Raw genomic sequence first — 25,584 nt, 5'->3', positions numbered from 1 at the left:
AACCTCGCTGCCAAATTTTCAAAACTGTGACCAACCTTAATGTCAAACAAAGATTGCTTTTATAGCAGCAGAACTGCCTTGTTGTTATTGGCCAAATCGGTCACAAACTCTCTTTATGTTGTATTAATTGCTTCTTGATGCCTCAGTTTTTGAAAGTATTGTAGCCCCAAACACATTTAGTTCCATGCTTCTTGATATAAAGTAGTTTCTGGTTTCATGTCATAGAAAGTACACCTCCAGCTCTTCCTATTCTAACTGGCTCATGAGTCTACAATTAACATGGTACAAAAATCTGATCTTACACTGCTGGTCTGGATAAATGGGTGCCTGGCCTTGTTTCCTAGCACGAGTGCTAAAAGGAACAAATTCATTTATCATATGTAACGAGATCATTCATTCAAAACATTTCTGTGCTCATGACAGTCTCTTATCCTCCGAATATGCCCATATCCTAGGGGATGGTATGTGCATGTGTATGATTTATATCCACGTTCATAACATATTCAGAGATAGTGCTGTGGATGGGAACTGTTATCTGTGTTGTTGATGGAGTTGAGAGCCACATTCCTTTTCCTTTCTTGACACACATCTCTTTGTTCTCCCAACTTCTTGGCCCAGGACACTACTTGAATCTTCTTGCTAACCTGTTCTGCTTTCTCCACAGCTCTACCGCCTGTGCTGGAGCCTGCGTAACAGCAAAGAGGAGCGTATTGACCTGGATGCAGAAGATGAGGACATTCAAGATGCCCGGGAGGATGCCTTAGAAATAGGTGATTTGTGGCTCAGAGCCTATTCCCAAGTTACCCCTCCAACCACAAGACCACCTTACTGAAGCCTTCACCAAGTGCCTTCAAAGCTCAGATCTCTCTTCTGGAGGGGAGTGAGGAGTGGGGTATGGGGTGAGATGGATAAACGGGTTTTGGGCAGTTCACTCAAGGCCTTGTCAAGGGGAGGAGGGGGATGCAGAATCGTCCCAGCTCTTCCCTTTTTGGTTTACAGTGCTCAGTGAGTAAGTACAGGTGAGATATTCCCACCCTGACTTGGTTTGGGGCTTGGCTAGGGACAGGGAAGACACTAGCCTATAAACTGAAAGCAGTCGGAACCAAAGCTATGGTTAGTTCTAGTGATATCAGGGGAATGAGATAGAGGTTCTTAGAGTCTTGTGTCCTGCTGGCTTACCATATCATGTTTAAACTATCAGATTTCCCTGCAAGTCCACTAAGATAATGCTTGTTGGTTGTTGTTCAGTCGCTAAGACATTTCTGACTCTTTGCGACCCCGTGGACTGCAGCCCACAAGGCTTCCCTGTCCTTCACTCTCTCCTGGAGTTTGATCAGACTCATGTCCATTGAGTTGGTGATGCCATCCAATCATTTCATCACCTGCCACCCTCTTCTCTTTTTGCCTTCAATCTTTCCCAGCTCAGGGTCTTTCCAATAAATCAGCTCTTTATATCAGGTGGCCAAAGTATTGGAGTTTCAGCTTCAGCACCAGTCCTTCCAATGAATATTCAGGGTTGATTTTGTTTAGGATTGACTGGTTTGATCTCCTTGCTGTCCAAGGGACTCTCAAGAGTCTTCTCTGGCACCACTGTTCAAAAGCATCAATTCTTCAGAGCTCTAAGATAGTGCTTAGTCAGTGCTTAGAGACTTAGCCTGATCATGGAGCAATGTTTTCCTCAGTTTCTGTGTCAGAGCTTTTCCTCCCTAAATGGGAGGGATGCCCACATGGAGGGTGGTCGTGGTGATGTGTGGTGTGCAGAGGTGTGGGAGCACAAGGTCATGTGTGATTTACTGGTACTGGGCTGGAGACGGGAGGGCAGTGGTCTCTGACCATGGTGCTGAAAACAAAGTGGGCTTGATTTCATATCTAGTGAGTCACAAACCTGGGATTCTAACCCAGGTCTGCTTACCTTTAATGCCATACCTGGGCTCAGAGGACAGAATTAGTTCCCTTGGTGGGCATTCACTTTTAGTGGCAAGGTCAGTTGAATGGTTTGACCCAGCAGTATCAGATCTTAAGCCCTAGAAATGTTGCTCACTTGCTGCCCTGGATCAGGGACTGAATAGACCAATCCTTGCCACATGGCTGGATCTGTTGTGAAGCCTTGGGATTTCCAGGTGCAGTCAATACACTCTTGAGTCATGCCAAACTCATTGCTTTCAGTGATGTAGCAAACAGATATGGGTTTCTCTGGTTGAGAGGTGGGTTTTCCACATTCTTCACATGTCACAGTTCCCCAGTCAATGGTTAACATTTCTCTCTCATAAGCTATTATTTCTTGTTTGATTCTGAGTGTCCTAAATCAAAATGTATTTCCTTTGGGCCCAGCAGAGGTAAAATATACCACCACAATATATTATGTAGAATCCAACTATTAACATCATCTTATAATTAATAACATTTATTCGAACATTAATTTGTATCATTTTTATTCTTGCAAACAAGAAAATTGGGAGTTGTGTGCAAAGTGGCAGATGTGTCATGGCCTGATATCTCCTCTGGAAATCTTTTCTAGTGCCTCCTGCTTCTGTATCCAACAGTCTTTTTATTCCTTTCCCCAGACACAGAAGCTTCTGAGGAGAAGAAAGGATGCTTCAGGCAAGCCTATGACCTGTTCTGTGGCCTGGACCAGCAGAAAGGCCCCAAAATGACGAAGGAAGAGGAGGCAGCCATGAAGCTGAAGATGACAGACACCTCGGAGAAGCGTTTGTGGCGGACGGTAGTGAACGTCAATGGTGTCATTCTGCTGGCCGTGGCTGTCTTCTGCCACGCCTACTTTGCCTGAGTCCTGCTTTCTGCTGCAGGCTGTGCTTGCGGAGGCTGGAGTCTTCACCCTGTCTCTCTTTGGTCCCATTCAGTGGTGTTGAAGGGACACCAGCCGGTTGTAAACTCTGCCCTGTCGATAAATGTGTACATTTGTAATTACAGGCTAGCTGGAGAAAAATCACTGATTTGCTGTTAACTTATATATTTGAGGCCAGTGTGGTACAGTCATCTGTACATATCAGAGCTGCAGAAGGAAACCCCACTCAGTCCAGTGTCTAGGAAAAGGCAGACTAAGATACAGAAGCCCCGTGATGTCTGATGCAAGTTTTTCTCAGGTAGATTCAGCACGTTAACATTGTTTGTAATCCTTAAATATTGCTTAAAGAGTTGTGGTCCCTGGTTACTACCACTTTCTCTATCTAACCTCCCCCCTCACTTTTTTTTTTGAAAGAAAGCATCACCCTATCTCATGAAATCTTTGTCAAGTTTTCCTGGCACAAGAAAGATCGATCTGATAAATTGGTGAACACGTTGAAGCTGAGGATGGGAGCTGGAAGGGGTCTGTGTCCTGGGTGTTTGCTCTTTGAAGGAGAGGCCTGGACATGGCAGTACCCGTGCCGATGAGAGGGATCCAGGCACCAGCCTCGGGCCAGGGGGGAAGCAGATAATCTTGAGTCAGGGGATTTTCTGGCTTTCTTGAAAGTGTTCATTGTCAGTTCCTTGTGTTTGAGATTTCATTTATTTTGGCATTTCCTGTGCCTGGACTATCTTAGCCACTCAGTAATGTTTGTGGGCTGAATGGATGACATGTGTATTTGTTAATAAATGCTTGTTTTCTTTTTGGGCTTCCCTGGTGGCTTAGATGATAAAGAGTCTGCCTGCAGTGTGGGAGACCTGGGTTCGATCCCTGGGTCGGGAAGATCCCCTGGAGAAGGAAATGGCAACCCACTCCAGTATTCTTGCCTGGAGAATCCCGTGGACAGAGGAGCATGGCGGGCTACAGTCCATGGGGTCGCAAAGAGTTGGACATGACTGAGTGACTTCACTTTTCTTTTTGGCTAACCTTATGGCTGCACAGAGTGCACTCTCTGGTGACTATAATGAGTCGGGGTGCATTTTCCAGAGGCTCCATACACTTCCTCCTGGTGCTGATGTAACTGATTCTGTGGGGCTTAGTAACCCTTTCTATGTCACATAATGAGCAAACATGCCTCTGGGGGCACTTGTCACCTCAGAGCAGCCGCACTCTCTTGAAACACTGAAATTTTTAGCCCAAGATCCTCCTCCCTATGAGTTCAGGTGGCCACAGCTCTTTTTCCTTATGTGTCTTGATTGGTGATCATCCACTGAACAAGGTTAGAGTGGGCAGTCTCTGTTCCAGGTGGTAGTGTTCAACATTTTTATTTTGTGTTGTACCTCTTTCCTAAGGAGAAATTTTAACAATTAAATTTAAATTTGATTAATCCTTTTAGTTCCACCTGAGAAATCTTAATCACTTTGTAATATAATCCTGTGGAAGTCATGATGTTTGTATTGACTGATCTGAGGCTAGCTTAGCAAATAGGTGGGATCTGAGGGTCTGTGGAGCAGCTGAGAGTAGTTCCTGGGGTGTAAAAATGGTTCAACGGGTAAAGAATGGCTTGTTCTTATGAAAGGAAAAGAAAATATTTGATGTGCCCTCATATTCCCCTTAAGCCAGGCAAAGAAGAGGGAAAAGTGGAGAATTTCGCACGGCTAGTATTACTCAGAGTACTCAGCTTTGTGGGGAGTTTGTGGTGTTTGTGAGCTTTGAGAGGATCAAGAATGATGACTGAAAGCTGGTGGATGGAGCAGGCATAAAGTATCTAGGTTGTCCTAGATTCTGTTCTGACCTTGCCAATGATTCACTGTGTATATTGTGGTATATTATTTTTTTCTCAACTGTGTATTTTTCTCTTTGAAAAAATGAGGACTTGGTGCTTATAGCATATACCTACCTCCTCTAGGTGTGACGATGTCACTTTGAAAAGTAGATGAGTATAAAGAGGATGGCATCTTTCTTACATACATGAAAAATGCCAACAGATGTTATATTAAACTGCATTTAGTCCTTTTCACTAAAATTTATTACTTTGGTAAAAAAAATAAAACATTGAAAAGCCATAACATCTTGATTTCCTGTTTTCTAGCCATTCTAGACAAATACTGACTGTGTCTGTGGTGAGAATTAGTTGACACAAAATATGGATTAGGAAGCAGAAGCCAGGAAAGTTGAGAATAGAATCTGGCAACTTGAACAGGTTAACTACATGTAGCAAAGTTTGGAGAGGATTTCAACTTCAGAACCTCTAGTAAAGACAAGGTGAGTAACTCTGTCTTCAATGCACAGTGTTGCATGAGGACAGACTGAACCACTTGGGCAACCAGGGCCCAGTGAGTGATAAACTGTACTAGAATGATGTCAGGGATGCAGGAAGGAGCTGTTTCTTTCCTCAGATGGAAGGCATGTGCTGTGGGGCAGAGTGATTGCTCATTAATGTTAGTTTACAGAACTGAAAAACCATGCCCTGTCGGGAAAAAAGTTTCTTTACATATGGACTGATGCTGAAGCTGAAACTCCAATACTTTGGCCACCTGATGTGAAGAACTGACTCATTTGAAAAGACCCTGATGCTGGGAAAGATTGAAGGTGGGAGGAGAAGGGGACAACAGAGGATGAGATGGTTGGATGGCGTCACCAACTCGATGGACATGAGTTTGAGGAAGCTCCAGGAGTTGGTGATGCACAGGGAGGCCTGGTGTGCTGCAGTCATGGGGTTGCAAAGAGTCAGACACGACTGAGCGACTGAACTGAACTGAGGACCATTTAAAAAGGAATCTCTCAAAATGAGAAGACAAAGCTCCTTCTTTGAAGAATGATGTTGGTCTTGGGGCCTTTGACAGACTTGGTAGCATTTCTTACTTCTGTACAACTGAGTCAGGCATTGGTGTTTATGTGGAAAAAAATTCTACCTTAAAAAAATTACTTTAAAAATTGGAGTATAATTGCTTTACAGTGTTGTGTTAGTTTCTGCTGTACAACAGTATGACTCAGCCACGAGTATACACGTATCCCCTCCCTCTTGAGCTTCCCTCCCACCCTACCCATCCCACCCCTCTGGGTCATCGCAGGGCACCGACTGAGCTCCCTGAGCTGTGCAGCAGCTTCCCACTCGCTGGCTGTGTTACACACGGTTGTGTGTATACGTCAGTGCTACTCTCAGTCAAGTTTCTGCCTGTGAAACTCATCAGAGCTCTCACTGTTTACTAGTATTGAAATCACCATTTCCTGAAAGATCCGCTACAGCTTGTTCTGCTTCACAAAAGCAAACCTTGGAAGAAAACCACATGTGTGCTTAGCTGGAGGAGAGAGATTTTTTTTTTTTTAACATTACCCACAACCCAGTCCCAAGAATGTTCCTTCTAACTTCCAAATTGGATTTAGGTGAACCAAGGTTTGGAATGAGGTGCTATTGCCTTGACGGGTTGGTGGGGATGGAATTAAGGTGATGTGGGTGAGGTTAATGGGGCAGGATTGTTTGACTGGCTCTGGAGGATCCAGGTGAGTGTTATTCAGTCCCTGAGCTTCACATTGCATCCATGACTCGGCCAGTTTTTTCTATCATATTAGCTTCTGCTCTTCTATGAGGGCTCTTCCAAGCTTCCCAGGACACAGGTAATGATGCTATCTGGTTCTAGGGCACACTCAGCTGGGGAGAAGCTGGTCCTTGTGTGGACCTGCGTTCCTAAATCACACTCAAAGGCCAAACTAAACATTAGATATTTCAGATTGGAAAAATTCAAATTAGAATTCGGACACTTGGCTTGTATCTTCTGACAGTTCAGGAGTCGAGGTGCTGGAGTCCTGGGAGCCCCAGATGCTTTCCCTTTGGCTCTTTGCTGTAAACCTCTGTGGTCCCGCCGTCCAAAGGCCCTGCGCCACCTGCCTTCTCTCACCCTCGGCCCTGTGCGTCCAGTTTGTAATTCTATGTCCTTTTGCTGCATGACATCCACTTCAGATTACTGTTTCCACAGGAAACTATGACTTGGGGACCGACAAGATGAGAACTGACTTTACCTGCGCTGTAGGCTTGATTGTGTCCTCTTCTCTCACTCATTCATTCATTCAGTGCAGTTCAGTCACTCAGTTGTGTCCGACTCTCTGTGACCCCATGAACTGCAGCACGCCAGGCCTCCCTGTCCACCACCAACTCCCGGAGTCTACCCAAACCCACGTCCATCGAGTCGGTGATGCCATCCAACCATCTCATCCTCTGGCATCCCCTTCTCCTCCCGCCCCCAATCCTACCCAGCATCAGGGTCTTTTCCAATGAGTCAACCCTTCGCATGAGGTGGCCAAAGTACACTCATTCATTAGGTTTAGTCTAATTCCCTAGCGCCTCAGACTGTGATTGCAGGGGCATGGGGACTAGGGTACCACATGCCATTTGGTGCGGCCCCCCGGCCCCCATCCCCCAGATAATAAAGTTTAGAAAATAAAATAAATGCTTTGAAAATGGTGATGTCTAGGGCTTCCCTGGTGGCTCAGCGGTAAAGAATCTGCCTGCCAATGCAGGAAACGTGGGTTCGATCCCTGATCTGGGAAGATCCCACAAGCACAAGCTGCAGATCAACTAAGCCACAACTAGGGAGCCTGTGCTCCGGAGCGGGGAGCTGAAACTATTGCGCCCACAGGCCACAACTACTGAAGCGCAAGCGCCCCAGAACTTGTGCTCCACAACTAGAGAAGCCACCGCAATGAGAAGCCCGCTAGACAGGCGCACCCGCTTGGCGCAACTAGAGAGAAGCCCACACAGTGGTGAAGACGCAGCACAGCCAAAACTAAATAAATAAACAGACATTAAAAACAATGGTGATGCCTGCAGTATGGTGGCGGAGGCCACTCCATACTCTAATCCTCCAACAGAAACACTGAAACCTGAACAGAAACTGTCAGAACCAATTTAGTGAGAATTCTAGAAAATGGTTTGTAAAAGTTGATAGCAAACGAACAAGCCTGAAAGCAAGAAAAAGTCACTACGAAATGGTTGGAAGGTTTTGTGGCGCTTTCTCCTTCCCCTCGCCCTCTCTCTCTCTGTGGTGGCAGTCTTAGAACAGCGCCCCTTAGTAAGCGGCACCAGGCTCAGAGCAGGGGTAGCCCATGCTCCCAGTGTGGAACCACTTCCCCAGGTCCAGAGGGGGCAGAGCAGACCATGTTCACAAATGACTGGGTAAGCCTGTTCTTTCCTCCCTTCCTACCTGAAGGGCTGACACTAGGTGGCGCTCTGTTTCACCCAACTGAACTCAGGAGCGAGAAAGCTTGAAAACGCCGCAAGCCAAGCTAACAAGCCCCAGACGCCTGCTATTTCAAGACATACAATAGGGAGTTCCCTGGAAGTCCAGGAAATGGCAACCCACTCCAGTACTCTTGCCCGGAGAATCCCATGGACGGAGGAGCCTGGTGGGCTACAGTCCACGGGGTCGCAAAGAGTCGGACACGACGGAGCAACTTCACTTTCACTGTCACTTTCCAGGGAGGTGAGGTGGACTGTGACTGTGTGTGGTGGTCCAGTGGTTAAGACTCCGTGCTTCCAAGGCAGGCGGCGTGGGTTCCATCCCTGGTCTGGAAACTAAGATCACACGTGCCATGCAGCATGGCCTAAAAATAAAAAGCATAGCATAGACTGATTGAGGCAAAATCTTGGGGAAATGTCACTGGGAAATTAAGACATCCAAAAGCGACTATATATGCTGGGGAATTTAGGAAGCCATAGTTAGAAAGACCAGGGTAAGACACATGCTTAGAAAAGGCCCCAGAAGACTCTAAGATTTCACCTTGGTCAGATCCAGAGAAAGCCTGGTCAGGAGCTGAAGAAGGGCCTCGGGACAGTCAGTTTGGAAAATGGGGAGAACTCCTGGAATTCAAGGAAAGCTCTATCAGAGCAAGTGAACAGAAGCTAAGGGACAAAGACTTCCATGGCCACATCAATAAAGAATATGGGCATTGCCACAATAGTCTGGGAAAGCCACTAAACAAATGGACTTGCACATCATTTAACAGCTAAGAAAATATACAAACAGCTCATGCAGCTCGATATCAAACAAGATGATCAAAAAACGGGTGGAAGATGTAAATAGATATTTCTCCAAAGGAGACATTTGGGTGGCCAAAAGCACAGGAAAAGATGCTCAACATCACTAATTATTAGGGAAATGCAAATCAAAACTACAATGTGGTATCACCTCACACCAGTCAGAATGGCCACCATCAAAAAATCTACAAACAATAAATACTGGAAAGGGTGTGGAGAAAAAGGAACCTATCTACACTGTTGATGGGAATGTCAACTGGTACAGCAAGTATGGAGAACAGTATGAAGGTTCCTCAAAAACCCAAAAACAGAGCTACCATATGATCCAGCAATCCCACTCCTGGGCATCCCACTCCAGAGAAAACCATAATTTGAAAAGATACACGCAACCCACTGTTCATTGCAGTGCTATTCACGATAGCCAGGACAAGGAGACAGCCTAAATATCCATCGATGGATGAAAGGATAAAGATGATGTGGTACATGTATACAGTGGAATATTACTCACCAATAAAAACAAAATAATGCCATTTGCACTGACCTGGATGGACCTAGAGATTGTCATATTGAGTGAAGTAAGCCAGAGAGTAACAAATATCATGTGATATCACTTATACGCGGAATCCTAAAAAATGGTACAAATGAACTTATTTATAAAACAGAAACAGATGTAGAAGACAATCTTATGGTTACCAAGGGGAAAGACTCCCTGGAGGAGGAAGTGCCAACCCACTCCAGTATTCTTGCCTGAAAAATTCCATGGACACAGGAGCCTGACAGGCTACAGCCCATGGGGTCACATAGAATTGGACACAACTGAAGTGACTTAGCATGCACATATTCATCAAATATTACAGATAATACCAAATAATTGAAACAAATGTGAATGTTTCTCAGTAGAAAAATGGTCAAATTATGGTAAATGATTTTATGGAATAATGTGCTACTAAAAAGGATGAGGGATACCTATATGTACTAATAGGTGAAGAGCTCCAACATAAATTTTATACGGAAAAGTCAGTCACAGGACAATACACAATGTCAAAATAAAACAAACACAGAGAAAAACATATTCCAGTAACAAAGCAAATAAAGAATTAATGTTAATATAGAAAATTAGATTTGGTAATTATTGCACAACTCTGACTATTCTAAAATAAACTTAATTGTACACTTTAAATAGATGAATTATGTGAACTATTTTTAAAAAGTAACCTAAAAATCTATAAAAATAGAATCAAACTACTTTAAAACGTAGTCTAAAAATCATTCAAATTCTCTGGTGGTTCAGTGGCTGGGACTCAGCGCTTTCACAGCCAGGGCCCAACTTTAATCCCTGGTTGAGGAATTAAGATCCTATAGCCACAAGGCATGGCCAAATTAAAATAAAAAAGAAGTCTAAAAATCAATGGCTTGATATGCTAACATTTAGTGGGGAGTGGCTTTATGAGATATAAACTAATAATATCCAATAAATTCACAAATATATTCATGGCTGGTATTCACCTCCTTTCATATATTAGGAAACATTTCTATTTTCCAAATCCTTGAGAGCAATGAAGGGAAGACAGGAGAAGTTCACTTTGATAAATGAAGAGCCTACTATGTGAGGCAGAGTTGGGAGAGGCATTCCTTCTAAGTGGAAACCTCTGGAAATTGCAGGAAGTGAATGTAAGTTAGGGAAATCTGCCTGTGAGGCTATAAAAATATTAAGACCCAGTGCTTCTAGCTTATGTACACCTTGAGTCAACTCACTGACTTTTGAAATTATCAACTCTTTTTTTTTATTGACACAAAGGAACAACAAAAGCTAAAATCCAGGCATCTCATTCAATACAATGCTTATCTGCCTTTGCAACACAAAAAAGTTGTACAAGTGAAAAATCAATAAAATTATCCTTTGTTTAGTAAATACTCTAGTAGCTCAGACAGAGTTCAGGCGAAATAGCCATGGACAGAGACTGCCACTGCCAGGAGGATGATGGCGCTGATGTTCACTACTGTCCTCCATAAGGGCTTCTCAGACGTGTCTGTCAGCTGCTTCTGGGCTTCTTCCTCCTCTCTGCTCAGTTTGGGGCCTTTCCTCTGCAAACCGCAGAGCAGGTCATAAGCCTTCCTGAGACATCCACGAGTTTCCTCAGGATTATCTGAAGTGAAGAAATAAATGACCCCAGAACACGGGAAATAAAACTCCCAGTGTAGTGCAGGCGATCGTAAAGGGTGATCGTAGCTGCTAAGTGTTGCAGAAACCCCGGCACACATGGACAGATGGTGGGCGGGGTGACAGACAGACCGACGGACAAGCGGAGGAAGGCAAGGGTTTCATACATAACAAATGGTCTTGGTTGTTGGGAAGGTAAGATTTTAAAGTGTAAGTTTGCCGTAAACCTAAGAGCTTTTTCAGAAGCTGAATTTTAAAAAAAATGAAGCAAAGACAGTTACATACAGTTTCTATGTGAAAACCAAATGTAAACCAGATATTACCGTTGTCAACACCCTCATCGGCTTCTTCGTGTCTTTCCTCTTCTGCATCTAAATCAATTCGTTCCTCTGTACTATTCTGAAGAGCCCAGCACAGGCGATACAGCTAACCAGAGACCAGAGACAAGCATGTTAGCGACAGCAAGTGTTTATGATAATGCAACGATACACTTGTTTATTGTACAGTGCAAACAAATCAAACAGCGCAGAAAAGTACAGACAACAAACAAGAGATCTTCCACCACTCTCACCCACAAAAACATTTATCATTTAAAATTATTTCTGCTTTTTAAAAAATAAAGTTATTTATGGTTTTAATAACATTTCTGTTTTCTGGTAGTTATTAAAAATCATCAATGATATGTTTAAGAACCCTATTTCCAGGTCCCATTGTATGGGACTCATATACCAGTTGCAACTTTAAAGGCAAAGAATCCTTTGAAAATGAGCATATCTATTACTCATTACTCACATGTACATCAGGAATGGGTTTTGTTAACAGGGAAATTCCCAGGATGATCAGTATGGAGACAAAAAAGAGAATGAGGGCAAAGTACAGATAGTGCACTCCACAGATGACTTGGGGGCAGTTACTGGCAGCCAGACAACTCCCCGTTCCATAGACAAACTCTGCGATCATACGGATGAGGCCAATCACAAATCCAACACTTAGACCCCAGAAGGCTCCCTGAGAAAGAAACAAGAGTAAAATTTGTGTATTTAGAAAAGACAACACACTCATTCAAGAAAGTCGTAATTACCATCCTGGCAGTTTTCTCCACTACAGACCAACGAATGGCTCATCTTGACCACAAGGTCGTCAAAGCAGGGAAAAGCCAGAAATACCTGTATTCCCAGCGGGCTGTTGCTCTCCGTGGTTCTGAAAGATCATTCCCCTGTGGGTTCTCCAGCTCCAGGACATTACTGCCTACGCTGACACAAACTGAAGTTTCCTTTGTGTTTGACTTTATACATAGATGTTAAGACTTGTGACATTTTGGAGAATGAACATAACTATCCTTTATGTTACACAATTTAAAGAATTGGTATTAGATAGTTTGACAACTTTATTAAGGTTTTGACAATTAAAAGCATTTATTTTATCTGTGAAGTTGGTGGGAGTACAAACATGTATCCCTGTTTCCCTGATCAAGAATTTGTTGTTGCTGTTGTTTAGTCGCTAAGTTGTGTCTGACCCTTTTGCAACCCCACGGACTATAGCTCGCCAGGCTCCTCTGTCCATGGGATTTCCCAAGCAAGAATACTGGAGTGGGTTGCCATTTTCTTCTCCAGGGGAATCTTCCCAACCCAGAGATCAAACCCACATCTCCTGCACTGCAGGTGGATTCTTTTCCACTGAGCCACCAGGGAAGCCTGATCAAGATGTTATGTTTAGGAAAAACAGTATTGCATAGAGATTAAGACTGTGAGCTTTAGATGGAGGAAGACCTTAGTCTGTATCTTAAGATCCCACTTACTAATGTTAAGTAACATATGGAAAGAACATACATATTAATCTCTCTGCATCTGTTCCTCAGCTGAAAATTATAATAATAAGGCTAATATCTGGGAACAAAGAAGCAATTAAATGTTCAAGGCTCATAATAATCAATTATATACGTCATAATGTAAATATTTTTTAAATCTTTATGAATGTAATAGATTTCCTTCTAAGTACTTTATGTTTTAAAAATCTTTTAAAATTTCTTACATCAGTCTTTTAAGGTAGGCACTGTGATTGTCTTAAGTTTACAGAGTCAAATGGTCTGATTAAGATCACAATGATATTCAGTGGTAGAGCTGGGATTGGACCCTGGTGGTCTTACTCCAGACATTGTATTCCTCAGCTCTGTGACGAGGATGTAGATACTATTTTGTAAGAAATATAAAAACTGTACTCTGAGTGTGCACTATGTTCCTATACACTTTAGTTAGAATTAGGAATTGTAGATGACCACAGTTGAAATTGAGAGAGGCCTTGAGATATATAAATAGGGTGAGAAGAATGCATTTTTCTACCAGTGAATGAAATACCTTTTTCTCACTCCATCAGGTGAGAAGTTTCCCGATCTTCACTTACCTGTTCATTGACTCTTTTACAGAAGATGGCAAGCAGGAAGACAGCTGCAATTGGAGGCCCAAGGTAGCTAGACATAGATTCTATGTAATGGAACAGTTGTCCATTTTGAGCAACCTGTACTAAGGGGACCCACACAATGCTGATGGCAATTAAGAGAATGATAAATAACCTGGGAAGAAAATAGAGTAATTTCAATATTAAACAAAAGCCTTATTGGTACTTGTATTATGTTTTGAATTCATTCTGAGGCCATTCATTGATTTTCCAAATAAAATCAAGGAGCTTGATTTTATGGAGCCACACTGTGCCTAGTGATTATCTGTTAGTAAAATTCTAATAAAGCAATTGCTTATCTATAATTAGTCATAATATCTTCAACAATGAGATTAAATATTCAAATGTCAGCAGTTGATTAATATGTACTGTGGTTTATGCAATATATCAATTGAAACTACAACACATTATTTCTATTAAGAAGCAATTATTTGCATGATAAAGAAAGCAGACTCCCATGTTGGTCCTTTATACTAGCTTGAGAGAAACTAAGTCAGTTTGTATAGGTGGGAATTAAAACAGATATGCTGAGTGAAGTGGCCCGAAATGCTAATTAGTGCATTTTACTACTTGAGTACTTTGACAGGTAGAAAAAATTGGTTAAAATATTGATAAACAGTAAAAACCTACTAGAGGCTCCTGGGGTCCAGGGATCATGACAGATTCACTCTTCTAAACTCCAGTTATGCTTGTTGTGTAAGTAAATAAACAAACATAGTTTACTGGTCTTCCTGCAAAAGGTTATCACTACTCTGTGCTCACCTGAAACAGAGACCTGAAGATTGAGAGAAGAGAGGGGCAAGCATTTGGGCAGGAGATTGAGGCACAAGTGTCTCATTTAATCTTTACCAAACCTCTGCAACTCTGCAGTAACTAAATGTGATAAACCATGGCAAGTCAGCACGATGCCTGGAACACAGTATAGATTCAACAGATAACACACACTATCCTAGTTGTTATCCTCATTGGAAAGCAAATCACACACCTCCCTTGCTCTTATCTTTGATTGATTTCTAACACACATGGAATGAAATCCAAAGTCTTGTTACGGCTTGAATGGCCCTGTGTGCCCTTACCTCCCTTTACCTCTCTGGCTGTGTTTCCTGTCTCCCTCCCAGCTGCTCCTCACGTGCCAGCCTCACCCCTGTGGTCCTCACATGACTCTTGAAAGCATGCAGCACTTACTGTTCTGTCCACACAGAGCCATGGGACTCATCCTGTACTTCCTTCAGGGTTGTGCTCAAGCATTACATCCTCAAGGGAGGACTCCCTGAGCATCTGTCTTCAGTAGCCACCAGTCTTTAATCCTGTTTTGCTTTTCTACCTAACATTTTTTGTTATTGGTATAGAATGTATGTATGAGTGTGTGTGTGTGCGCATGTGTACACACACACGCCGTCACGTCTGACTCTTTCCACCCTCAAGAACTGTAGCCCATCAGGCTCCTCTGTCCGTGGGGTTTCCCAGGCAAGAATACTGGAATGATTTCCATTTCCTCCTCCAGAGATCTTCCCGACACAGGGGTCGGACTTGTGTCCCTTGTGTCGCCTTCATTGGCAGGCGGATTCTTTACCACCGAACCACCTGGGAAGCCAGGTATAAAATACATTTATTGTTTACCTTCCTTACAAAGGCATAAATCCCACAAAGCAGGACAGTGCTTGTCACATATATGTCCTTTATTCACATTTGTATTCTGAGATGTAGTAGACATTTAATAAGAGAGATAAAAAGAAAAGCTCATTAGTTGATCATTGAGACTTAATGTAGAATGATGCCTAAGACTACATACCTCTTAGTGTGACCACTGCCTCTTGGGACCTGCTGAATTCTAGTCCAACACTGTCCCCACCACAAAAGCACAGATGTCTTATTTTTCTTCCTGTCCTTTGTCCAGAGTCAAGATCTGGACCAAGTGAGCCCTTGGAATTTTTCCCTCAAGTGCTTAATTTACTAAAGCAATTGTAACTGTATTCAACAATGCATAATTGTTTAGACAGGTGGTCAGTTTCTCTTAACATCTCATTTCTTAATAAATGTAGTTGATAAACTCTTCTGTAGTAGTGTGTGGTTTAGATACACATGGAAGCTTCTAGAGACAATGCATTTAGTCTATCCCAGTAAGTGGGAAGTTTACACCCCCAGGAAAACATGGAAGGAGTATCATGAAGATGTGGTTGGGAGATGGTGTGAGGAGAGGAAGAAATAAGAAACAGAGGCATTTGAAAGTCTGGACAAAGCAACTATTTCACTTACAATATGGCCCCCAATTTTGTAGCTAAAAAGATGAAGTGGAATTAAATGTCCTCTAATGTCTCTTCCAAATCTGTCTGCCAATGCAGGAGACACAGCAAACAAGGGTTAGATCCCTGGGTCAGAAAGGTCATCTGGAGAAGGAAATGGCAACCCACTCCAGTATTCTTGCCAGGGAAATCCCATGGACAGAGGAGCCTGGAGGGCTCCAGTCCATGGGGTCGCAATGGAGTCAGACACAGCTGAGCCACTGAGCATAAAGGTCTCTTCCTCCTACTCTAGAATGCTATGGTTAGTTTCCTGAACCCAAAGTCGAGGAGATTCTAGCTCATTTATCTGCCTTTTTCTTTCTTTCGTTTTAAAAATATTTATTTATTTGGTTGCACCCAGTCTTAGTTCCCCAACCAGGGATCGAACACAGGCCCCCTGCATTGGGAGTGCAGAATCTTAGCCACTAGACCACCAGGGAAGTCGCTATGTCTGCCTTTTGGCAGAGAAATTTTAGACAGAAACCAGGAGTATCTCACCGTCCAGCCATGAGGAGCTCTTTCTCAGATGCTCTCTTCCGGATCTTGGTGTACAGATCCATGGTGAAGAGGGTGCTGGCGCTGTTGAAGATGGAGGTCAGGGAGCTCATGAGGGAGGCCAGCATGACCGACAGCATCAGGCCTCGCAGCCCTGGGGCCGGGAGAGGGTGCGACCACTGGTTAGGAACGGAACACCATGCTCCGCGAGGGCCTTGCCAAACCGGAGAGCTGTTCAAAGATGACGTGTCATCTGGAACATTCACTGACTGCTGTGCCTGTCGACATGGATCATCATATGGCACTTCCTGCACGTTTCCTGGTGACTTGAGAATAGTCCAGCATAGAATTTTGGTTGTAAATACAAACTTAGAGGCCATTTGAAAGAGAGGAAACAGGGTTCTGCCACCTTTCTTTGGGGGGGAATTCTTGGCTTCCTGAAGATTAGGGAACTGGAGAGGGAAAAGCCTAGCGGGAGGTTCTCTTGGAGACATCTTTGGTGGGCAAAGCAGAGTGAAAAACTGTGGCAAGTTCATCCTTCAGCTCCCTCTTTTTATTAGTGATGCCATGTAGGCTTCCCAAAGTGTGAAAGAGGGTGGATGGGGTCACTTGTGGGTCGTGCTCCCTTCCTCTTGACAATGCTCATGTGGGTCAGGGAGGAGAAAGGTCACAAAAGTGTTAGCCAACCTTTGATGAGTCTAAGGTACAAGATCACTGGTCACTGCTGAGCCTCTTACCCTGCTCACCATCTAGTATCCTAATAACTTACTAATTTCACATAATGTGTGGTTTGTTTTTTGTCTCACAAAACTGGAATGTGAATTTTATTTAATAGGGGATTTTGTGCCTACTTCACTGATGTTTTCTGAGCACAAAGCAGTGTCTGGCACATAGTAGGCACTCAATAAACAGTTGCAAATTAAATAGATTGAGGTATATTATTTGGGTACCACTGCTGTAAAGAAAGCAGAATGAATATTTAACCTCTAGCCCTCTGAACTTATAAGTTTATTGCTATGAAACTCTTTTATTGATTAATCAATCATTTAAATGCCCCTGATTGCCTTGATAGTTTTGAATTCAGAAGAGTAAGAATTCTTCTAATAAGAATTATATCTGGTTCATTTCTGCATTCCCCAGGCCAAGAACAAGGCTGGTAGCTTACGGAAGGTGTTCAAGAGAGGTTTGATGAAAACAACTGAATTAATGGAAGTAAGAATGATTAAGGATTATGCCATAACCCTTTCTCATGGTCCATCTACAGACCTGGCCTCTGAGGCAGTCCCAGCACAAAGATTTTTTTTCAGATTTATCAAGGTATGATTGATAGATATCAATTGTATGTATTAAGGTGTACAATGTGATGTGAAATGGTTACCACAGTCAGGGTAATTAACATATCCATCACTCACACGGTTACCATATTCTGGTTTTGTGGTGATTATACTTGAGATCTATTCTCTTAGCAAATTTTAAGTAAGTATTAGTAATATGTTATTATTAACTATAGTTTCCATGCTATACATTAGGTTTCCAGAACTTATTCATCTTATAACAGAAAGTTTATACCCTTTGACCAACATCTCCCCATGACTGCCCCTCTCCACCCCAGCCCCTGATGATCACCTTCTACTCTCTGCTTCTAGGAGTTGGACTTCTTTAGATTCCACAGGTAAGTGATGTCATGCAGTATTTGTCTTCAGGTGCTGGACTTGTTTCGGTCAGCCTAATGTCCTCTACCTTCCTCTATGCTGTTTCAAGCGGCAGGATTTCCTTCTTTTTTTTAAGGCTGAATGCATGTATGCATGCTCAATTGCTCGGTAGTGTCTGACTCTTTGTGACCCTATGGACTGTATCCCGCCAGGCTCCTCTGTCCACGGGATTTTCCAGGCAAGAATACTGGAGTGGGTTGCCATTTCTTCCTTCATGGAATCTACCCAACCCAGGGCAAAGGCATGTTTTCTGTATTGCAGGCAGATTCTTTACCACTGATCCATTGGGGAAGCCCTACAGCTGAATACTGTTCACTTATCAACACCTCTCTCTCTCTCTCTCTATCTATTCATCCACCCATCTTTCTCTACCGAGCGTCACATTTTCTCCATCCAGTCATCTGAGCATGGATGCTTTCTTACCATTGGGCGTCAGTTCCATCACCAGCATTGGGTAAGCATAGTTGGAGCAGCCGACTTTAACTCCACAGTGCCTCACACATTCCGAAGGTACAACACAGGCCACCTTCTCTGGGGAGGGGATTCAGAAAAGTGGGTTCACTGAGTGGGGCTAAACAGATAAGATCTACAACCATTGGACATAGAGACAAGTCATAAGATCATGGGTGAGAAGAATTTCCACGCATGGATATTAGAGATTCAACTTTGAACTCCACACTCTGCATCTGCTCCCTTTTTGCCCAGAATATGACCTCCTAAGTGTCTCATGCCTATAGCTCCCTGTGCACTGACCTAAGGGGCAGGGCTCTTCTTTGGGATGTGGCTGCGTGAGAGCAGAACAGCAAACAGAAGGAGCTGCTCCACCCTCCAACAAAGCTGCAAGAGTGCAACTCCTCTGAGGAGCACAGAACTGCAGAGACAAAACCAACCCCACCCCTACTCCACCTCCAGCACCCCACCCCTACCACAACACCCAGGAAGTTAGCCTCGTCTGATCACTTAGCCCAGTGTTTTACCACCTATGCCTAAGAAGAAGTATCACCTGTGCTGGTTGTTGGAGTGACTGCCCCATGTGGGATGATATCTTACTTCACGGTGGCATTTGCATGATATCTTTTTTTTTGGTTCTTAAACAATATTATGACAACAAACAGCAAAACTTGATTAAAAAAAACCCACCCAGAATGCTAATACCTTAGCACTTTAACTTCTTTTGGTTTTTTCAATAGTCTTCTCTAATCCTTTTCCACCAAAAAAAAAAAAATATATATATATATATTTGCATAGCTATGGTAATTGTTGAGGTAATATTTTGTAATCTGCTTTTTACATTTAACATAATAACGTCAGCATTTTCTTGACTTTTGAGATGGTCTTCAGTCCCTTGTATGCAATTTTCTATGAAGAGGGATAGAGTAATTTCTTTGACCATTCTCTGCTTGTTGGATATTTTCAACAACACTATAATGTTGCAGTGATAAGAACAAAGAAACATTCTAACTTGCTGTGTAGGGGAATCATTTTGATGTGACACCACACCCCCATGGAAACAGTAGTCTTGAAATAAACATCATTAAAAAAATTAAGACAAAAAAATAAGGGAAGGTGGGAATTGAAGCACAAGGAATACCTATAAGGAGCTATTTACAATAAAATGGATCATTTTGGGGGGAAAAAGGTGATTTTCATTGTAACAAGATTTTAGCTAAATAAACTGATGCGCAGTTAAGAAAATATGATGTGGATCCGGTGTTATCTGATGGACTGCCCCACTAGAACCAGGGGCCTTGCTTAGCTGAATATATTCCCTTTACCCTTCATAATAAAGGAAGAGTTGATTTTTTAAGGAAGATTTTCAACATTAGTAGCTACTCTCAGCTGGCTCAGAAGTTCAAGTACCCATACAACCCAATTCCAAAGCAGTGAAGTCCAGTCCAATCCAAAGCACTGAAGTCCAGTCCAATCCAAAGCAGTGAAGTCCAGTCCAATCCAAAGCACTGAAGTCCAGTCCAATCCAAAGCACTGAAGTCCAGTCCAATCCAAAGCACTGAAGTCCAGTCCAATCCAAAGCAGTGAAGTCCAGTCCAATCCAAAGCAGTGAAGTCCAGTCCAATCCAAAGCACTGAAGTCCAGTCCAATCCAAAGCAGTGAAGTCCAGTCCAATCCAAAGCAGTGAAGTCCAGTCCAATCCAAAGCAGTGAAGTCCAGTCCAATCCAAAGCAGTGAAGTCCAGTCCAATCCAAAGCACTGAAGTCCAGTCCAATCCAAAGCAGTGAAGTCCAGTCCAATCCAAAGCACTGAAGTCCAGTCCAATCCAAAGCACTGAAGTCCAGTCCAATCCAAAGCACTGAAGTCCAGTCCAATCCAAAGCAGTGAAGTCCAGTCCAATCCAAAGCAGTGAAGTCCAGTCCAATCCAAAGCAGTGAAGTCCAGTCCAATCCAAAGCACTGAAGTCCAGTCCAATCCAAAGCAGTGAAGTCCAGTCCAATCCAAAGCAGTGAAGTCCAGTCCAATCCAAAGCAGTGAAGTCCAGTCCAATCCAAAGCACTGAAGTCCAGTCCAATCCAAAGCAGTGAAGTCCAGTCCAATCCAAAGCAGTGAAGTCCAGTCCAATCCAAAGCAGTGAAGTCCAGTCCAATCCAAAGCAGTGAAGTCCAGTCCAATCCAAAGCAGTGAAGTCCAGTCCAATCCAAAGCACTGAAGTCCAGTCCAATCCAAAGCAGTGAAGTCCAGTCCAATCCAAAGCACTGAAGTCCAGTCCAATCCAAAGCACTGAAGTCCAGTCCAATCCAAAGCAGTGAAGTCCAGTCCAATCCAAAGCACTGAAGTCCAGTCCAATCCAAAGCACTGAAGTCCAGTCCGATCCAAAGCACTGAAGTCCAGTCCAATCCAAAGCACTGAAGTCCAGTCCAATCCAAAGCACTGAAGTCCAGTCCGATCCAAAGCACTGAAGTCCAGTCCAATCCAAAGCACTGAAGTCCAGTCCGATCCAAAGCAGTGAAGTCCAGTCCAATCCAAAGCAGTGAAGTCCAGTCCGATCCAAAGCAGTGAAGTCCAGTCCAATCCAAAGCAGTGAAGTCCAGTCCAATCCAAAGCAGTGAAGTCCAGTCCGATCCAAAGCACCGAAGTCCAGTCCGACCTCCAACCACCTTGGAAGGACCAAGAAGTGACAGTGAGTCTTGAAGACTCTCTCAGTCAAAGATGTTTTGGACTCAACCATCACAGCTCACTCAGCTCACATTTTTCCAGTTTATCTCATCCTCCTGCATTATCCTCTAGACTAGCTTAAATCCAAGCCACTCATGAAAACAGGCTCGCAAGCTCAAATGTCTGCAAGGAGACAGGCGTACAGATATAAGAGGACAGAATGTCAAGTGTGCCAACATTTCCTGCTTCTAAGCCTCTGCACAGGCTCTTCTTTCCACTTGGGATTCTGTCTCTACTGTCGAATGTAATGCATTTTCTAGTTTATCAAATTTTTATCTATCTTGAAACCACTACTCAGAATTCACATGTAATAAAAAAAAAAAGGATCTATGGATTCAAGACTCACCTGTGAACAGGATGCGGCTGATCATCCCTGGCACCACCATGAGGAACATGGGCAGCAGTTTCAGGTACCCACACATGATACGGGCGGCCTTCACATGTGACATGTCCTTGCCTGATAGGCAGCGCTGCACAATGACCTGCCAGGGGAACATGATGTAGTCACAAGAAAACCAGAGGATGCCTTCAATGAAGGGGAGTGCCTCTCTTCAGAATTAATGTTACATGAAAAAGAGCCGTGGTAGTGGAAAATAATGGGCTTCAGAGTAAAATTGGAACTTGAATCCTTGCTCCTCTTACATGAATATTTGACTTCTGTGAGTCTCAGTTTCTTCATCTCTAAATAGGGTTATCTCTTGTAGGGCATCCTGAATATTTGGTATGTTTGTAAGACTCTTGTTACATTTAAATCAATACCTATCACTACTATTAAAACATGTTTACTGCTCCCAGGCTGTATTGCAACAAGGGCCATGTGCTCTTCCAGGTACAAAGCTGTCACTATTGATTTTTGCCACAAGTTGTGCCTTTGATATGTGTGTGTGTGCATGTGCTCAGCCCTTCAGTCATGTCTGACTCTTCGTGACCTCATGGTCTGTAGCCCACCAGGTGGAATTTTCCAGGCAGGAATACTGGAGCAGTTTGCCATTTCCTACTCCAGGGGATCTTCCTGACCTAGGGATGGAACCTGTCTCCTGCATTGGCAGGCAGATTGTTTACCACTGTGTCATCTGGGAAGCCTTTGATATTTTACTAAGTATGTGACTAAATAAGTCACACTCATTGGTTTCTCTATACTATTGTTAGGCAATTATCCCGAAGGGAAAGCAAACTCATTGACACAGAAACACCAGAGTCAGGCAGCCATCAGAATAGAAGTCTGAGATATTCATCTCTAGATTTCTTCAGACCGCATTGAGTTAGGAATCAAATATGATGGTCCTGGGAAAATGAATGGATATAATTTCATAATTCCTACTTAAGTTGTACAATTTCTTGACTAATAATTCCCTAGCAAAGCAGAATTTCTAACCATAATAATATTTTGATGTCACTCTTTCTTCTCAAGGAATGTTGTAAAACAAAAATGTCTTTTTCTGCTTAATTGTCTTTGGGGAGACAGATCTGTCAGGGACAGTGCCGGTGTTATTTACTGCTGAGGGAGCAGGTGATATTTTTGGACAAAGGCCTGGAAGCTGATGGTTGGAGGGGCAACACAAATTGCAGGTGAGGAGAGAAGCCCTGTCAGCAGACAAGCATGTTCAGCCCCTACATCTAAGAAGAATGTGAGGTCACTTATAGGAAGTAAGTCAGTTAGTCAGAGGCAAAATATAAGTAATAAAGATGGTGCCACAAATCAGTGGTGTAAGGATGCATTCTTTGATGGATATGTTGAGGAAATAAGTTTACTATATAGAGAAAAAGAAAATGGACACTGACATCATGTATGGCCATTGATTTAAAGTGAGTTAAAATTGTGAAATTGTACGTTTAAGTTGACAGAGACTATTTAGGAAGAAGAAAACTTCAGAAAAAACCCCACCAAAATAAAAACAAACTCATTAGCTATAAAAAGGAGCACCCAGAAAACAAAAAATAAGATCTTAGAAGCTTTAAATACAAAGGCAGAAAAACTGGAGGATAAAATTAAGAAAGTCTCCTATTAAGAAGAGCAAAAGACCAAGAGACGGATGATGGAGAGAAGAAGTAAAAATACTAGAGAGCCAGCTGAGGAAGACCAACATCCAAAAGTAGAGTTCCAAATACAAGAAAACAAAATGGAAGGCAGCAAAAAAGAATCTCCCCAAATTATTCAAGACATCAGTTACCTCATCAAAGAAGTTCACAGCGGCCTGTTGTAATGGATAAAAATAGATCCACACACAATAGTACATTGTGGTGAAATTTCAAAATATTGAGGCCAAAGGAAAGGCAAGTTTCCAGAGAGAAAAAGCAATTGTTGTTCAGTCCCTCAGTCATGTCTGACTCTTTGTGACCCCATGGACTGCAGCCCACCAGGCCTCCCTGTCCCTCACTAACTCCTGGAGTTTGCCCAAGTTCATGTCCATTGAATCGGTGATGCCATCTAACCATCTCATACTCTATCACCCTCTTCTACTTCTGCCTTCAATTTTTTCCCGAGCAGAGTCACACCCAAAAGATCAAGAATAACTTCAGGCTTCTCACCTGTGAGAGCGGAAGTCAAAATACAATGAATCTATGACTCTGGGAAGATTATTTCCAACCTACAAATGTGCACATAGCCAGAGGATCAATTTACTAAGAGTTAGAGTGAAGACATTTTGAAACATGGAAATACACAGCAAATGTATCTCCCTTCTTTCTCGGCAACTAACCGGAGAATTCATTGCCTCAAAAAGCAGGATTAAACGAAGAAAGATGATGATGTAGAATGTTGGAAATAGGGAATGTCAAATATGGTAGCGAAGGGAGTTCTGAATTAGGATGGGCACCAAGTACAGTGGACAACCCAAGAGTTGGTGAGAGATAAAAGGCTCTGAGAGAAAACAAGGGGCTCACAAAATCCTTGCTGTGTTTGCAAGAATTGAGAGGAGATTTAGGCAATTTGCTGGGGGTTTGTTATTGAATGGGTAATAATCACCGAGAAAATTTAAAACAAAAATATTCAGGGTTATTCATTTTAGGGAAAAGGAAAAGCTAAAGAAAAATCAGTCAGAGATTATTATGTAGCTTGGTTGTGAGTAACATTTATGTAGTCACACAAAAATTGCTGCATTGAATGCACATCTCGCCAAAATTGTGAAATGGATCTGTTAGGAAGATGGATGAACAGGAGGTGTGCCTGTGTGGGATTGAGGGTGGAAAACTGAGAAAGCTAAGCTCTCATATCTCTTTGTGGGAAGCCGATAGAAAACTCTAAAACTGGAAAACTAAGAGGGAGCAATGCAAGCGTTTATTTGAATCTCCGGGGAATCAGGTTTATGAGAAAATTCTGATTCAGTGGGTGTGGGTAGCATCTAAGAGCATTCATTTCTAATGAACTCTAAGGTAATATCCATGCCAGTTGTTCACAAACTATACAGTGAGTATAGGATTTAGAGAATAAAAATACATACCAAAATACTTAACTGAAGGAGCTGAAATTGTTTGCCTTTGGGAGACGAGAAATAGGTAGAAAGTTGGACACCAGACAGGTATTATTCATAACAGTATTTGTCACTCAGTCATGTCCGATTCTTTGTGACCCTATGGACTGTAACCTGCCAGACTCCTCTGTCCATGGAATTCTCCAAGCAAGGATACTGGAGTGGGTTGTCATGCCCTTCTCCAGGGGTTCTTTCTGACCTAGGGATCGAACCCGGGTCTCCTGCTTTGCAGACAGACTCTTTACCATCTGAGCCACCAGGAAAGGGTCCATTTTTTTTTCGTTTTTCATAACAAGTGTTGTATTAATAGAAATGTTTGGCTCTTTGAATGATGCATGTGTGTGTATGAAATAGAAACTGGATGTTTTTCTATGAGTAGAAAGAGAACAACAGAAACATATTCATGTATCTCTCTCTCACACACACACACACTTTACCTGATCTGCACACCAATACCACGCAGCTACAACGGTCATTCCGAATATTGTTCCTGGCCATGGAATATCCCCAGTGACAGCATCTCGAACAATATGGACGGAGTCTCCCTGAGGTATGTAACACTTGGATTTGATTGTCAGGTTGTCCCCCTCCACTACGGTTGGAATGGCATTCATGTAGTTCTCTGTAAAATTCTCGTAGCCTCCGACTTCGGCAAAAGCTGAAAAGGAATTGGATAAAATGAGATTTCTGTCAAACCTTAGACATCTAAAGTGTTCACAATCACCCCTTTGTGGTGGAAGTACTCAAACACCTCCAATCAGATTATGTGTGGTGAGGGGAAATAGGGAAACTCACCCCATGGGAGGGTCTAGAAAAGCTAGTCAGGCATAGGAAAGAACCACAATGGATGGAGACCTCAGAAAGGTGAGCCCAGACATTTGGGACAACTTATAAAGGCTCAGATGACACAGAAGTCATCAGAGTAAATTTTAGAGTGGTAGATACTACAATTCTACATTTGTA

At 42.9% G+C, this 25,584-nt stretch overlaps 2 protein-coding genes across 17 annotated transcripts in view; one reads left to right on the top strand and one right to left on the bottom strand.

Moving 5' to 3' along the window:
- Nucleotides 1-4,911, top strand: part of SLC5A1 (solute carrier family 5 member 1) — a 102,971-nt gene extending 98,060 nt beyond the window's left edge. For all 11 annotated transcript variants that reach the window (XM_081542206.1, XM_081542213.1, XM_081542214.1 and 8 more), the window contains 2 exons: nt 665-770; nt 2,565-4,911. In XM_081542206.1, the coding sequence (XP_081398332.1) occupies nt 665-770; nt 2,565-2,788 (330 nt within the window). In that variant the 3' untranslated portion in view covers nt 2,789-4,911. The remainder of the gene's footprint in view (nt 1-664; nt 771-2,564) is intronic.
- Nucleotides 4,912-10,638: 5,727 nt separating this feature from the next.
- The window catches only part of LOC145526483 (solute carrier family 5 member 4), a 55,872-nt gene continuing 40,926 nt past the window's right edge, over nt 10,639-25,584 (bottom strand). For all 6 annotated transcript variants that reach the window (XM_081542219.1, XM_081542216.1, XM_081542222.1 and 3 more), the window contains 8 exons: nt 25,059-25,279; nt 21,498-21,633; nt 18,407-18,514; nt 16,275-16,425; nt 13,441-13,609; nt 11,833-12,048; nt 11,364-11,466; nt 10,639-11,026 (listed from right to left, as the gene is read on the bottom strand). In XM_081542219.1, the coding sequence (XP_081398345.1) occupies nt 10,815-11,026; nt 11,364-11,466; nt 11,833-12,048; nt 13,441-13,609; nt 16,275-16,425; nt 18,407-18,514; nt 21,498-21,633; nt 25,059-25,279 (1,316 nt within the window). In that variant the 3' untranslated portion in view covers nt 10,639-10,814. The remainder of the gene's footprint in view (nt 11,027-11,363; nt 11,467-11,832; nt 12,049-13,440; nt 13,610-16,274; nt 16,426-18,406; nt 18,515-21,497; nt 21,634-25,058; nt 25,280-25,584) is intronic.

Source organism: Giraffa tippelskirchi, chromosome 11 (assembly GCF_054371585.1).
Source record: "Giraffa tippelskirchi isolate mGirTip1 chromosome 11, T2T-mGirTip1v1.2.pri, whole genome shotgun sequence".
In the NCBI taxonomy this organism is placed as follows: domain Eukaryota; kingdom Metazoa; phylum Chordata; class Mammalia; order Artiodactyla; family Giraffidae; genus Giraffa; species Giraffa tippelskirchi.
This window is presented reverse-complemented; position numbering and strand designations above follow the sequence as displayed.